The sequence below is a fragment of the Anomalospiza imberbis genome, chromosome 2 (genome assembly GCF_031753505.1).
Source record: "Anomalospiza imberbis isolate Cuckoo-Finch-1a 21T00152 chromosome 2, ASM3175350v1, whole genome shotgun sequence".
Lineage (NCBI taxonomy): Eukaryota > Metazoa > Chordata > Aves > Passeriformes > Viduidae > Anomalospiza > Anomalospiza imberbis.
This window is the reverse complement of record NC_089682.1, coordinates 61,077,076-61,094,019: the sequence shown is the minus strand read 5'-3', so window position 1 is coordinate 61,094,019 and position 16,944 is coordinate 61,077,076. Positions and strand designations below refer to the sequence as shown.

The 16,944-nt window shown below is 38.7% G+C and overlaps 1 protein-coding gene across 1 annotated transcript in view; it reads left to right on the top strand.

Moving 5' to 3' along the window:
- The window catches only part of DDX10 (DEAD-box helicase 10), a 151,531-nt gene that overhangs the window by 91,563 nt on the left and 43,024 nt on the right, over positions 1 to 16,944 (top strand). Inside the window, exons 14-15 of the mRNA XM_068181357.1 lie at positions 4,581 to 4,694; positions 6,909 to 7,070. Coding sequence (XP_068037458.1) covers positions 4,581 to 4,694; positions 6,909 to 7,070 — 276 coding nt within the window. The remainder of the gene's footprint in view (positions 1 to 4,580; positions 4,695 to 6,908; positions 7,071 to 16,944) is intronic.

Genomic DNA, 16,944 nt, shown 5'->3' with positions numbered 1-16,944 from the left:
CCAGATCACCCATGATGTTTTGTTTGGATCTGATGGAATAATTCAGCTTTAGAAAGGGATTTATTGACGTAAATAGTAGTTGAGCAGGACCTGCAATGAGCTGATCGCTGTGGACAGCAGCTGTGCCCTCTCAGCTCACTTTAAAATGCCCAGGCCCATGGCTTGCTCTGGCACTAGAAGCAGGGTCTAGTTGTCAGCAGAAACCTTCCATTCACTTTCATCTGCTGATGTGATGGTACTTCTGCCTGCAAAGCCTGTGACCTCAGATTCCAGCTGTTCACTGGGCAGAGAGGAGTCAGGACTCCTGCTACCTTTGTATTCTCTACGGAACTTAAGGTTAACAGATGGCAAGAATCTTCTGGCAGCCTGCAGCAGTTGGTGGTGCCTGCTGCTGTGGTGAACTCTTAGTTAAGAAAAGAGATGAAGCCGTAGAGAATGTCAGCCTGCTGCTTGTCCGTGCTCAGGTATCTCCTAGTATGAAAAATGAAAATGGGAAATGAGTAAGCAGAGTGGCTTGAAAACACAGGGAACCTAGGGTTAACACTGAATATTAGGAAAACCTGAGGTCCAGTGGTGTTTCACTTTTAAAATAGATGAATCAGACTCCTGCTAGATGGGAAATTGATGTTTCAATGTAGATGTTCAAATGTGAAGTCAAAGCAAAGACAGGCAGTGGCATTAGAAATTTGGGTGAGGTGGTCACAGGGTGTCATGGATTGTCGAGGAGGCCATGAGCTCAGATGGATTTAAACAACCCATCCTGCATCAAGACTTAAACCACTTGGAGAAACATCTGGCATAGGTATGTTCAATATAAAGCAGAGACGACTGTGGCAGTAAGTAGGGCAAGAGGCTTTTGGAGTGTGGGGAGTAGATCCTCTGAAAGATGCTACTGGAGATAAAGGGAGGGAGAGGGTTAAGTGACAGAAGAGAGACGCTTTAGGATTATGTAGGGACTCCAGAAGAATGTGAGAGAGATCCCCAGAAGGGAACTAAAGCAGCATGTGTGGGACTCCACGATAGCCCCAGGACTCTATACACTCTATGGCTGATCTTCCTGACTCTTACCCTGGACTATGTAGCCTGCCTCTTGGAACAGGGAAGCTATGTCAGAAACCACTGCCCTAACACACCAAAGGTCCCTTCTTCTACTGCTGAATACTGAAGTCATGTAGTTTGGAAAATTGTGCCTAGATCTGTGACTAAAATGTTTTAATATCTGGGCCCATCTGGTCTTAAACTGTGAGTCAGTCAGGGAAATATCTCTGAAGCTTAAGGAGCCTTGATAGCCATCAACTTTGAAGTGTGCTCAGAAAGCTAAACTATCAGTGTACTAGGTTAACCCCGACTGGATGCCTGGCACCCACCAAAACCTCTCTGTCATGCCCTTCTACAGCTGGACAGGGAAGAGAAAATACAATGAACGGTTCGTGGGTTGAGATAAGGACCGTGAGAGATCGCCCAACAAATATCATCACTGGCAAAACAGACTTAAATTAGAGATATTAATTAAAGTTATTGTTAACAAAATCAGAGGAGGATAATGAGTAGTAAAATCAGACTTTAAAAAACCTTCCCTGCACCCCTCCTTCTCAGCTCTACCTCCTTCTCCCCAGTGGCACAGAGAGACAGGGAATGGGGACTGTGGTCAGTTCATCACATGTTGTTCCTGCCACTGCTTAGGGAAAGGAGTCCTTCCTTTGCTCCTGTGTGAGGTTCCTCCCATGGGAGACAGGTCTCCATGAGCTTGTCTGATGTGAATCCATCCCATGGGCAGCAGTTCTCTCTGAACTGCTGCAATGTGGGTCAGTCCTTTAAGGACAGGCTCCTCCAGCATGGATCACAAGTCCTACCAGGAAACCTGCTCCAGCATGGGCTCCTCTCTTCACAAGTGGGCAGGTCCCTGCCAGGAACCTGTTCCGGCACAGGCCTCCCATGGGGTCACAGCCCTCTGTCAGGCATCCACCTGCTCTGGTGTGGATCTTCTCCATGGGCTTCATGGTGTGGTTCTGCATCCCATGGTCCTCTAGGGGCTGCAGGGGCACAGCTGCCTCCCCATGGTCTGTGCCATGGGCTGCAGAGGAATCTCAGCTCGATGCCTGGAGCACCTCCAGCCCCTCCTTCTGCACTGACCTTGGTGTCTGCAGGGCTGTTCCTCTTGTGTGTTCTCACTGCGCTCTTCTCTGGCTGCAGTTACATCTGTGCCATAACTTTTTTTTCCCTCTTCTTTAATATGTTATCACAGAGGCTTTACCATCACTTCTGATGGGCCCTTGGCCGGCAGCACGTTCATCTCGGAGCCAGCTGGCTCTGACCCTGCTGGACATGGGGAAAGCTTCTGGCAACTTCTCACAGAAGCCACCCTTGTAGCCCCCCCGGTACCAAAAGCTGACCATGCAAACCCAATTCAGTGTCCTAATAAAAACCACAGTTTAATTATCTAGAGAGTGTGTAGTGTTTTATACTCCTGCTTTTTTTTCTGTAAGTTTTTAAAAATTTTTATCCCTTTGTGTAATGCTACACAAGGAATATTATAAATCTGCCACTGATCTTACACTATGCTTTTTGAGTCTGTAGTGAGGGAATTCAGCTTCCCATTTTTTCTTCTCCTCCTCTTGTTCTTTCTGTTTGTTTGGAAATTTTGTACTATCCCATTTTTTCCCATGCAACTTGACAGTATCAAACTCAGAGGAAGGAGGGGGGAACAAGGTACAACTGGAAGTTTTGCCTACGTGTGCATGTAAAGACAGCTCATTGGATATTTGTGCTCCTTAGCCGGGAAAACCCATTTTAAGAAATGTAAACAGCTGAAATTCACAGTTAAATACAATTTTGCAAAATACTGGAGAACCATTCAATCTGGTACTGGTGTACAATTAATGGTGTACCATTCAATCTTATGGTAATTTTTTTCATAGTAGCATATTATGCTGGTACCAATAATATTAGCAGTGCAGAAATAAAGGACTGTTTATTAAAAAAAGGAAGCCAAAAGCAGCTGCTGAAAGAAAATGCTGTGTTAGTGAATAGTATTGTCCCACCACCTTGAAGTACATCTCTCTTTAAATTCTTCCTCTGGACAGCTCCTGTTCTACTAAGTAGTCCGTATTTTGAGGTAAGGTTTTATGCTAATGCAGATTGTGAAACAGTTGGTAGGGTAAGCAGCAGTAATGAGGGAGTAGCACAGCTTTCTGAGCTGTTACAGATGTACCTAACCTGTGGTAGCTGCACAGTGCAGCAAAAATAATTTGACAATACTGAGGACAAAAGTGCTGGTACTCTTACTATTTTCTATAATAGATATGGTCATTACTTGATATCACAGCACAGTAGCTGTCACAAGCCATATTTCCTGTTAGGAGGACTGTAATTTTTCTCTTTTATAGTTCATATTTCAGTGCATTAATGTGCTGACCATAATGACAGTGACTTTCTGAGTTAATGTTTTTTTGCTTCCTTTTATAGTGGATTTTGTATAGAATGTGGAAACTGATTAAAATGACCAAAATAAAAAATGAAAGTGAGAAAAAGTTCAGTTTTTCCTTAGTCTTTCTTGTTGCTTTTATTGCTTTCTGTTATTTATTAGAAGTTGAGACAGTTTAGTGACTGTTTTTCTGGCACTTTTTTCTGAGTAGTGGAGAGATTGCATTCTTTATAGGATAATGAATGAGTCATGGGCCTTCTCCTATGGAGTCTCCATGTATTTCTTCAGAATATTTTTGCTATAAAATAGTTTCATAATATCAGTTACTGCTTAAAATGTCCTCTGTGTATTGTGCCCTGGTAAAAGTTGGAACACATTCAGCCTTTGTTCTAAAGGAGATGTCTTGGAAGAGGAGTTGGGAGTGGTGAATCTCCACATTCTTTAGTTCCATGGTGTTGCCACTAGATGAGTGCCTTGGGGAAACATAGATAGGCCATCTGTGGATTTCACCATTTCTGGGGATTCATTCATTAGTTGCTCTGGAGTCTTCACCACTTTTTTCCCCACTACTTTCTTTTATGATGCTAGTAACTTCGGTGATATTTAAATGGTTTTTATTTCTAAGTTTGGTAAACACCTCCTGGACATTCTGCAAGAGACAAAAGTTATGAAGTAGGAGTATTCTTGCATGGCCGTTTGTGGTATTCATTGACACACAGATAGCTCAGACTGGTTTACTGCAGTGCCTGGGACAATGTGATGACAAGTGAGAGGAAATGGGTATCTGATCAGTTGTAGTTACTGGCTTCAAGTCAGTTATACTGTATTTCTTGTCTGATGAGGCTTGCTAGCAGCATAAGCTGGTGCATCTAGTGTCCATGTCTTTAAAAGGTTAGCGAGATTTGAATGAGCCAGGTCTCCTGGCACTGGCAGGATTTAAATTATGTGAAATTTTTATTAGAGTAAATGAATTTCTGATGATACAGCCTGCTTAAAATGATCTTCTGAAAAGATTTGCTGGCTGATTTTTACTGGAAATTAATCTTACTCATGTTTTAGGAATTAAATTTTAATACATCTAATTACCTTTAAGAAAATTTGAAGTGTATACTCTATGACTAGTAAAAAACTCATAAGAAAACTTTCTTTTATGCAGACCACATCAAAATTAAAGATGAAGAAAAAAACAACTAAGACCCAAGAAGCCAAAAAAATCTTGAAGAAGAAATTTAAAGTTAACACAAAAATAGTTTTTACTGAAGATGGAGAGGTAAGATCACTTAAAAGTAATTGTATTTTGGTGGGAATTGAAGTTGTAGTTTCTATAAAGTCAAAATGTACTTTGTATAAAAAGATGCACTTCTAAAAAATGTGTGGTATTTGTAATTGTCTTACATTTTGCAAAAGAGTTCAGCTGAATTTAGAATTCAGTTCCAGTGAGAAAAAGAGAAATGTTGAGCACTGACCTCTTTTCATCTTTGTATGTGTAAGATACTTGTATGAGAGCTGTAAGTGGATGTACAGAACTGTATCTCTTTTCTGCCTATTATCCTCAGTTTCAGGTGGAATCAAGAGCATGGTTTTTGTTCTTTCGGGAATGTAAAACAGTTTTCCTGTAGCTGTTTGCCAAAGCTCCCCAAAGTCTTGAATTAATGTACTGGAATTAAAAGAAGACCCTGGTTTTCTTCCCTGCATTCACTATTTCTAGACTAAAAGTTTTGATAGAAAAGCTAAGGAAGTACCAAATTTTTGGTCTATTGGTGCTGATGTAGCAGTGCTTGGAGATTTGCCAGTTATCTGATTTGTTCTTTTAATAGAACAATAGAAAAATTTATTGACTTTATACTGAAAGGAACTATTGTGGATGCTAGTCACTCTAGGGTTTCCCTGTGGAACTAACCTCACTAGCAAGTGTCTACATTCCATGAACTTTTCTGTAATTTGATTTTACAACTTCAGATGCTGTGCATGTTGTTTTTCTATTTCCAGCACTAAGTTACAAAGTAGGGTGTTTTTTTCCCCTCTTTATAATAATTTCAGTAAGGCATATACTGAAAGAGAGGTCACTTTTACAAGTATATAATTTGCTTTTTTTCTGACAAAATAAAGCATTTTATATTGCAGGTGAAGGGAGTGTAGCCATATACATAATTACTAAAATCGGACAAAATGTAAAAGGTTTCAGAGGTTGCCCCATTGACCAAAAACTACAGTGTCAGATATTTTTAGATATTCAGAAGCTGTTGTCTCAACTTAAAATTCATATGCAAATGTTTTAGGTATCTATGCAATGAAGCAAAAAGGAGGAAGAACGGAGAGAAAAGCAATCACAAAGATTGTACTTTGAAAAGCAATACAATAGAAAAGGGGTGACATTTAAGGAAACACAAAATTTGCATCTCTGGATGTTGTTCTTGCTTTTTTTTTCCCCTGAGCTGTGTAAAATTGTGCATTGAAATTTTACTGCTCTATTCCACATGCTTCTCTTTGATAAAATCCTCTAAAAATGTATCTTTCTAGAAAATACAAGTACACAAATTGAATTTTACAAAAGGATGTGAAACAGTGGGTTGGATTTATCTGTACCTGTTAAATAAACAGCCTGTGTGCATTAGGGAATTCTAAATGTGTTTGATTTCGCATTTGTACTGAAAGGAACTCTATACTTTCTGCCATGTACTTTCCTTTCAAGAGTTAGTACTTTACCAATCCATGAGCAAGAATGATTTTTCAAAGACTTTCCCTTGAAGGTGTGTGCTCATACCAGGACGTACAAGCTACCAGGTCATAAGATAGATGGGGATATTTTTTGGTGAACGTGCAGTCTTTGTCTTGAATTCAGAGTTTCAGATATTTAAGGGAAGCTGGATGTGTTCAATGTGTCATCCATCAAACATTTCATCAGCATGAATCATCAAACATTTCCAATACAGTCTTAGTACAACAATCAAAAAACCCTTCCATGTCTTTTCTCCTTGCTTCCCTCAAAACATGAACCTGCAGTACTGCAGTAATGCTTTTTTTTTTTTTTTTTTTTTTTTTTTGGTGTACTCTGGAATAAAGACTTGTCTAATTTTTGTCTTGGTTAATATGTTGGAATGTTGATTGTTTACATGAAAGGTACTGTTTAGATTTACTCACATTTTTTTCTGAGAGTCATTTCTTGAAAGCAAGTAGTTTTTCTCCCCAGATGAATAGCAGGATTAGAAATTACTCGTTCTGATCAGGAAAGGGGACAAATAAGGGAGGAGAAGATTCAAGTGAGTTCACTAAACACTAATGTGATATAATGGAGACACTGCTGTAAAATAGTAATTTTAAACTGAATGTGATGTTAGGTAAGGTTTGTTAATTTGTTTCCTTTGCAGATTACTTTTATATTTAGTGTGGAAAAAGAATGTATTGTAATATTTAGGGCACCAAAAGTGTGATGTGGAAAAAATTACTCTAACCATTATTTTTCTTGCTGGCATCTCTAATTCAGTTAGTGCAGCAGTGGCCACCTGTGCAGAAATCCAATTTGGCTCAAGCAGATGAGGAAGATGACGCCAGTGGTATCAACCTAGATAAAGCGAAAGAAATCCTGCGTGAAGAAGACAAATTTGACAAAGAAGAATACAGGAAGAAAGTAAAGGAAAAACATAGGGTAAGTTGATTTCTACCTCAGTTACTGAAGTATAGAAATACTGTGCTGTGGATTGCTCAGTGGGGAAAAACACTTAAATACATGGAGAAATAAGTGTAGTACAAGCTCATTTAAGTTCTTCTGTTTTTTTCAGGAATACACTGCTCATAGGAAAACTGTTTTAATATAAGTAGATGGATAGCACAAAGCCTTATTCAGCATTAAGAGTTGGTAACAGTGGAGTTTTTTTTACAGCTTTAAAGTTTGGTACATCTAGTAGGAGTATCTTTTTTTTCTTAAGCAGTGTTTAGTGGAAGGGTTTGTTTCACCAAAAGAAAGTATTGTTAGGCATATGTGCTCTAAAACCTTCTGTCAGTGAGAGTAACTCTGAAATGTCTTCAGACTACCATTTGCTCCACATTTAGTGTCACATTTCGTCTAGGCCAAAGTGTTAACTTTTTGTGTCAGTCTGCTTAGGGCTATCAGAATTTACTGAATGAATTACTCCAACTACATGATAGATTTTGGCTGTGACTTGAAAAGATCAGTATCTGCAGTCTGGCTTCTCTCTGGTGTTTAAAAACCTTTAAAAGTTGCAGACCACAGGTTTTCCAGCTACTTCTCTATTATTTGTTATGGACCAAGGGAGGGTTTTCTGACCTTGCTGTATACTTGTCATATAGAGCACAGCTGTATGTCTTTGAGCTCAGGGGTCATTCTGTTAGTGAATGTGAGATAGGTATGGCATCCTCCAGATAATGGATACATCTAAGATCCCAGGCCTATGTGTTTTTAAAGGCCTGATTTATACTCAAAGCTTCAAATTTCCAAAGTGTTAATAAGTGTTGTTTTATTGTCCTGCTCTGTAAATGCTGACTTAATTCAGTTTGACTTCCCACTGATTGTAAATAGTTAGTGCAAGATTTTCCAGTGTTTGTGAGAGTTTGAATTTGAACAAAATAATTTGGAAGGAATTTGTGAAAGCTTCAAATTATATTTCGGCTAATGAAGTATCCTAGCTAATGTCAAAGCATGCTTCACGCATTTAATTTGAAAGTCTGCTCCTCTAGTCCTGTTGCAGTCATTTGACAAATACAAAAAACTCACATTATTTTTAGCAAAGGGTTCCAATTGATAGGAGGTGAAAAGAAATCATGTTTGCTATGCTCTAAGTGAAATAATAGTCTAGTTTACAGAAAACAGTGCAATCAGATTTCAAGGATGCACTTAATGAACAGGGAAGGAGAGACTGGTTGTATTACTTTGCAGTCAATCTCTTACTCACTAGCAGATTCATACACTTTGAGTAACACCATTGTAGGTTTGACATCAGACTGCAATGATAAAATACTTCATCTATTGGTCTGTTAACACAGCTTTGTTGTTATAGTTCACCTACAGGGAAGAAAAATATTTCATCTGTGGGGATACTATGAAAAGAGAATGACTCTTTTCAAAACGGAGTCAGACAAAATTAACAGACTGGCCACAGCAATGTCATGAGGTTGTTTTGTAATTATGGAAAGTGTCATATGTAAAGCTTCTTGGAGATCAGTGCATGAGTGTTTTTCACACTCCAGCTATTATCCTTTATGAAATGAAATAAAATAAATAAATGATAGTATATGAAAAAGAAGGAAATAAATTAAAAAAAAAGACCTCTGTCTGACATCCTGTGAAATGGTTGTCTAGTATTAAGGGCTGCCATTCAGTCATTGCATGTCTGACACACATCTGACATTGTTCAGATTTTTTATTTGAAACTTTACAGTTTGAGGTGAAAAATACTTCATATGTAAGTTCTCTGTACATAATGAATTATTCAGTTACCTGGTTGTCATTTAATTTTTGGAATAGTGTTATAACAGTTTAGAATTACAACATCCAAATTTAAATGAGATGAAACTTGCAAAGAAAGAAAGGGCAAGAAGGTGATAGGTTTTACTCTGGTAAAACCTCGTTTGCCTTCCCATTGTCTCACTAACCTTTGTGGTTAAAGATGAATTTCTCTCCTCACTACAGAAGGCATTCAGGATAACAATTCATTTCATGTATTAATTAATACAGGCTATATACGGTAAGGCTGACATACAGATTGATTCTCTCGCGCTTCCTTATTACTAAGTCATCCATTTATGTTTGGGATTCTTGACAGTCAACTGTTGCTGCTTAGGAAACAGCTGTAGTAGTAATTATAGGGAAAATATGCTGAGTCCTGCTCTTTTGCCTCATCCAAGGAGAGACAGGCATTCCTTCCTTTTGGGTCATCTTAAGCTGGTCCTGTGATCAGAAGATGCCTTCTTCTGATGATTCATGAAGAAGCTACATAGTTACTAGGTAGAGAAGATACTACTCAATTTTTTCATTACCAGAAAATGTGTAATTTTTAAAATTCACACTGTAGGGGGAAGTTCTATGGCATAATTCAGAAATCACAGGTAAGTGTCATAGATAAACATTATTTTAGCCACTTCAGCCATTGTTTTTTCACTGATGTTTTTGGAGTTTATTGTGTTGTTGATGGGACAAGTCATCTGTCCTTCATTAACAAAAGAATGCCAGGGAAAAATTTGAACTGCCTCACAGTAAAAGCAAGTTACAAGGCCATTTTCACAGTGACTTCCCAATGGTATTTAAAAATTCTCCCACCTCATAAGGTTTCCCTTACCAAAAGATAATAACTCAGGAGCAGATACTAGTTGAGTTTGAAACTTTGGCTTACATCTCAGTGATATGAAAGGACTATGCAGGTCTGTGTATCATGACTATGCTGAAGAAGCCTGATCAGGTGCCGGATGATTGTCTGAATTTGCTATTAAAAGTTTGGTTGTTTATGAAAGCCTGACAAGCAAGTGGTCTAAGTTATTTCTTACCCTCATCTGGAAGGAGAGGGTGAAACCTAAAAGATGAGTATTCAAGTGTGTTACCAGTAAAGGATGTGAGAGAAGTAAAAAGTCATTTTCATGACTTTGGATTTTGTGTAAGGGTGAATGTCTTAGTGCCCTTTCTTGTATCATTGGAAGAGGAGCTTTTTAAAGTCACATATTTTAATCCCATTTTATATATCCCTTTGCTGGCATTCAGCAGAACCCTTCATAAAGTCCTAAATCCATCACTTGTGACTTTCACAGCTTCTTTTTAAAATCCTCTGTGCTTCACTGTGAGCCAAAATACATCATGTTGTAACATGAACTCTTATCTGACCTGTCCTTTCTGCAGTAATGCTAATTATTTAATTCCCGTCTTTGTTTAAATTTCCTTCCTGCAAGCAGACTGCTGAAGAAGATCTTTGTCCATTTGACATGTTCCAGTATCAGATGTGACAACTCTGTTTCTTGGTTTTCTGCCTTGGCTGCTGAATTCTCCTACAGCTCTCTTTTTCCTAGCTTTTTGAAAAAGCCATGACTGAATCTTTCCTTTCTGCTTTTGGTTAACATTTTCATCAACTTTACTTTCTTTTGTTCCTTCACGTACATCAAGTTTCAAATACATCTTGATTCATATTTGCTCTTCTTAATTCCTTCTCTTCCCTACTGCAGCTGAGTCCTGGTGTGTGTGGCAGTTTCTTTTTTTTTTTTTTCTTTAAATCAAGTTTTGAAACATGCTGAATCTATTAAAGTTATGAAGATTAGCAGACCACTAGAGACAAATGCATTTTCATTCTGTATAAATCAAATGTAGCAGTCTGATACTCAGTTGTGTACATGTAATCATAAAGTCCCCTCAAGCTGAATGTATGTTAATACCTGAAGTCTCTACATTGGCTTTGAAATGGTGACTTACAATAACAAATAATTTACAGAAGGCTATAAATGCAGATGTTATTTGGTCCGTTTTTTTTTTTTTATCTACAGGTGTGTTCAGGTTTTGATTTAGATAATGAGTGGATGTAGAAAAAGCAGTGTTTTCATAAAACTTGTACTATTATAGGTCATCTTCAATTGGGAATCCCTTTCTTATGGTTTCTGTAGTATAATCTTGAAGATTAGAGGTCTCTGGCAAAAAACATGAACTTCTTAAAATCAAAACATCTCCAAAATAGCTGCTTTTTTTTTTTTTTAGGAGAACATGGCACATAAGCTTACTATGAACTTTGCTTGCAAAACTGTTCCTGATGAAGAACAAAACTACTCAGAAGTATCCACAGGCCATTGCTTTTAAATCCATTTGTGAATGTAATTTAAATGAGCACAGCTTCCTGTATGATCAGAAAAATGTTTTGATGCATTCATGAGATGCTCGGATTAGAAGAGTTCTGTGTTGCAGCGCCTTAAGGCTTGTGGCAACTTGCAAAGCATCTACACTATAATTAGGTTTCCTTCACGAGTCTCACATTTTATTATCCTCTTCTTCCTCTGCAAATATGGAAGAACTGAAAATCAGATGGATAGAAGTAAATTAAACTCTGAGGTATAATTGTAGTGTAATTAATGCTTACTGAAGTTTTGGAAGCAAAGTAAATTTTAGTGATTGACCACAAGGGAAGGACAGTAACAGTGATCAAGACGATGTGAAAAGAATTCTGCATTAATGGCTATTTAATGAAAGTCATTTGAAATGTGTAAAATGTTATAAACAACAATAAAGGGAAAAATTAATAAACTATTCAGAATGTGTTTTGGCAATCCATTTTTCAAGTTTTCAACTGAAAATGTAGTGTTGTTAGGAGGAAAATAGTAGCAGAGAGGGATTAATCTCATTTCTTAATAACCTCTTTCCCTATAGTAGCTCAAGCTCAGAAAAATGCCCGTTGGCGATGAAGGAAAAATGAAAAGGAGCCTTATTTCTTGCCTCGCTTTCCCACCAGTAAGATACACTGTGAATTTTGAATGATCAGCGTGAGAAGAAGGCTAGAATATTTTTTAAAATATAATTTTATTTGAGCAGTATTAGTAGCAATCAAGCTGAGACTGTCTTCAGGGGTCTGATACTGCAAGATGCAGTAGTTCTGTACCTCCTTGGAAGACCTTAAATAAATATATTTATAGGGAGATGACTCAGTTAGACTGTCGGTGACAGGGGATCTTTCAGAAGGTACTGCACTGTACCACAAGTCTGTGTTTTAACTGTAATATATACTTCATGTTTTTGAGACTCCTTGCACAATCTTCCTGGGATACTGATGCTGCTCTAAGGAATCTGGGGAGATTTTGTGGCCCTTGTGCCACTGATATGATCTTGATTTGTACCACTTGAAGTTTAGGGCTATTATGTTCTCAAAGTTTTGCTTATGCTGTTCTTAATTCAGTGGAAAATACAGAATTATTTTTAAATGGTACTGAAACAGAATTACCTCTCTTTGGTTTGTCACTTGTGCCCTAAATGCATTGGTTGGTGGCATAGTGCATAATTTTAATGAGGAGGAAACACTGCAATATTTCACCCTTTGTGTGTTTGCTGTCCCAAATATTATTACTCTATTAACTGTTTCCAAGGCTAAAAGAGAAAATTCTTTGTACCGGACTTATGTAAGGACTATCATAAAATAAATAGCTGTCATTTTCATGAAGAGTATATTGAATTCTGATTAAAATTCATTTTTGAAAATGGGAGATTGCAGACTGGTAAGGGACCCAAATCCCTTGGGTTTGAACTCAGGCGGTTTCATCTGCAGGTGTTTTTGATGAAGCCTGCTGCTGTTCCAGGCTGCAGAATGAGCCCCTGCCTGTGGGTTGCACAGAGGGGCACACACAAGACACACTGTGGATATCCACAGAGACAAGAGAGGCTGCACTCACATAAACATGTACAGCACAGGCAGCACAAGCTCATTTCTTCTTGTTGGCTGATAAGGGCTGATGTTCTTAGCAGAACTAAGAAGATCTCACTCTTTTGATTGATAAGCACACTCACCAATACATTAAATAGTAGAGTGGATCCTAAGTATGTCTGATTTCATACCTACATCACAGGGCTCCTGTGGAGTCACTGCCCTTGGGTTTTTCCATATGCTGGCCTTTCTGCTCAGTCACATAGTGCCTTTCAAATACTCATTTTAAGTTTGCTCTTTCCCATGAGGCTGATAAACATAGATAACCTGTTTTCTCTTTTTCTTACCAGTTGCAAAGTTCCGTGTGAACCTTCCCAAGGTTGTGCTTGTGTGGTTCCTTTAGTGTTCATCTGTCAGTGACTTAAGAGTTCACATCTTCTGCTACTGTCTACCTTACTGCTCATTAGGGTTAGTGTATTTCATGTTCACTTTTATACTTTTTCTCCTTCTTGTCTTTGTCTCAGTTGTAACAGGATATTATTGCAAACTGCACTTTTACATTCAGGGTATCCCTACAACCATTGTATCCCTAGGACTTGCTCCTTCCTTTGCCAGCCCCATTCCCAATGAAACTCAAAGATCCACCTCCCTGTTTTTGCAAGTGATTTCTGTTGATGACAGAGTAGTTAAGATTTAAACATGTTCGGTTTATAGTTTTTTAAAATAATTCTGAAAGTTGTGGTGTATTGTAATAATTCATTGAATACCATATATCATGATCAACAAATGGAGAGGGCTCCCCAGGGATTTTTTTTTTTGTAAAATAAATGTTATATGACACAAGCCATTCAATATGGTTGAGGATAAATGCTCCCATGAAAAACAGTATTTGTCGTTTAAAATCAGTCATAGATTAATTCTAAAAGAAGGTTGTGTCATATTTCCAAGGAAGTAATCTGAAGGGGTAAAGAATTGCAATGCAGGTTTATGCTCTTTATTAAAGCACCTGAATAATCCTGCACTTTGAGGTGGAATTTGTCAGATTACCATGTGTATATTTGGTTTAGTGTGGTGCTGGGTGAGAATGATAAAATTCTCTCATGTAAAGAGTGTGCCAGCATAGGAGCAAAATATAAAGGGAAAGAGGTTACTGCTGAGCAGAGTGCTCAGCTGAACAGCAAAGAAAAATATAAATGGAGAGATGTGTAAAATAAATCAGGGAGTATTACTTTGTTAGAAAGCCTTTCTGAACTCTTCCATAGCTTTTGTGTGCAGGCAGTGCTGCTGCTATGCTCCAGATGCACAGCTATTAAGATAAGGGGGATGGACACTGAAAAGTGGATTGACAAGCATCCTGTTTCAGCCTTAGCAGCAGCATCCATCTGGTCTCCCTCTGGAGCCAGTAGAGGCAAGGGCTTGCTTGTTTATCTTTCACTTCAACTGCTGAATGGGCTACACTTAGAGCTTGAAGTGTCCTTGGATGTTTTCTGAGAGTCTTGCAGCAAAATCAGAGTTCTTGACCTCATCTTCTTGATGTGAAAAATAAGAAAATGAGATCACAGGTGACAGAATATTCTGAGTTGAAAGGGACCCACAAGGACTATTGAATCCAGCTCTGAAGTGAATGGCCCATATGGCAATTGATTCCCCAACCTTGATGTTACTACTAGCACCAGGCTCCAGCCAGCTGGTTTGTGTACACACTAGTCAGATGAATGCCAGGAGGACACAGCTGTGGGTGGAGGCTGAAGTAATTCAGGCATAACCTTAAAGTGGGCCTTTACCTGCCCTAGTGCTGTAAGGGAGCTTCCATGCCAGGCTGCTTGTCCTGCTGGAGGATGTACTGGAACAACTGCCCAAAATGCTGACCTCTGTCTGTCAGGCTCTGTGAGGCACCCTTGCAGCTTCTGGCAGGAGCTGCATCCTTGGCTTGCTGAGGATCCTGGGTGCCTGCATGAGCAGGCACAGATATGTGCGGGGCTCTTCTGCCTTCTCTCAGACCTGCTGTTTGAGCTGGGTGGTTCCTTATGGGTGGCTGCATTAAGACAGCTCAGGAGCCTGTGACCTCTATAGATAATGAATTTTCCACTGGCATCATCTCTTCAAAGCCTAAAGCAGCCACAACATGAGATGAAGGGCATCACTGCCCATTTTCCTCTACTTTTCTCTAGAATATATTAGCATGGTTTGCAGTGTAACTTCCATTGATTTCTTGTTAAGTAGCTTTAAACATTACTTTTAAACGTTAATTAACTTCATTCATCATATAATTCTGTTGAAACTGTATTTTGAATTAGTATTACCTTTATCTCACACTGTATGTGTTTGTGTATGTGTAGGTTCAGTCCCACCATTCTCACAGTAAAGAATTTCTTCGTAATCATCAATCTAAACTAATCTAAATCTCTTTCAATTTAAAGCCTTTACCCCTTGTCCTGCCCAATACGTGCCACTGTAAAAAGTTCCTTTCCAGCTGAATGACTGGAAGGCCACAATTAGGTCTTCCCAGAGCCTTCTCTTCTCCAGGCTGAACACTCTGATCTCTCTCAGCCTGTCTTTGTATGAGAGGTGTTCCAGCCCTCTGATCACCTTCATTGCCCTCCTCTGGACTCGCTCCAGCAGGTCCCTGTCCTCCCTGTGCTGGGACCCCAGAGCTGATGCAGCCCTGCAGGTGGGGGCTGAGCAGAGCAGAGGGGCAGAATCCCCTCCCTGGCTGTGCTGCCCACCAGTGGATGCAGCCCAGGACACGTTTGGCTTTCTGGGCTGTGAGTGCACACTGACAGCTCATGTCCAGCCTCTCATCCATGTACATATTTAAACCAACTCACTTCAAAGCTTTAGAAAAACTTTCCAATCCTTGAAACATACTCATGGTGTTCAGGTCTAAGTGGGAAAGGAATAATTTTGATCTTTGTCCTCTGGTTTCTTGTGTTAGTTTTGTTCCAAGAATGTCATTTTAAGGGCTAGTTTCTGCTAGCTTCTGTTTTCTTCTTTTTAATGAGAATGCCTTTTTTCCACTGCCTCTAAGACTTTTTCCAGTGCTTGTTTAATGTTTAAGATTGTCCCTGTGCTGTTTTTCACATGCCTTTGATGCCTACTCTGTGTTGCCTTAAATTGATGATTACTGGGTGTTTCAGTTTCCCTGCCTTTAAATAAACATCAGCTTTTCAGATGAGGCTTACATCATTATGTTTATGTACATTGGTGCTTGAAGAGATTATTTAATAGGTTTCTAATACCAAATACTGAGGTTCAAAAAAGCCTCACAACAAAACAAATACAAAACAATAAAAATACTTCTGCTTTTTTTCCTGAGGGCATTAAGATTTGTTTATTTAATAGTAACCAAAATTGTACTTAATTCCCAAATTAAAAAAAAATACTCAAAGAAATACTAATAAGTTGATTCAGTTTTGTCTTTGAGTTAGGAATGTTAGTTTGTTTTGGTGGTTGGAGAAGTGCTTGCATGCAGATGGTTTTCTAGTCTCTGTAAGGAGAAATATTAAGCTACATAGCAATATAAATGCAGCAATGAGCCATGAGCATATAAACAATTCAAGCTTGGTGTGAAATCTTGGAGAAGAAAAATGTGGAAAACATGTTTATTAAGTCAGTTTCCAGAGCATGTTTGTACTTCATAATTTTGGTGGAAACCAGCTCTTGACTATGGCGATGCCACTGTATGAGAGCTGCTCTGAACTTGTGAACAACTCTGTGTTTTCTGTAGCACAACTGACTGAATTTACCTGTGTCCCACTAAAATAACAAGAGCTAGTTGGATACCTAGACAAGGTTCCAGTATTGACCAACATGTATTTGCAAATGACAGCCAGGTTTTTCCAGGCAATGGAGTGATTTGTTCCAGACCTTGGTCATCTGTGAAGATCTGTTGTGTGGTAGACCATTACCTCAGCTGTTAAATAGAATGGGTTGGTAGCTCCAAATCATGGCATCAGTATGTAAAGGAATAGTTACTAAAAATCTAGTATTGAAATGATGGATCAAAACCTGAGGAAGTTCTTGAGTATTTAAATAAAAAGGCTTCAGAGGACTCAGATGAGCATGAAATTTTTGCAGGAAATAGATTTGCCACAGGCTTTTTTTAATGTTCTGAGAGCCAAATATGCCATATTATGCATTAGTTTTGTTGAGTAAAACTTCTATTTGCCTTCAGGTAAGGAAATG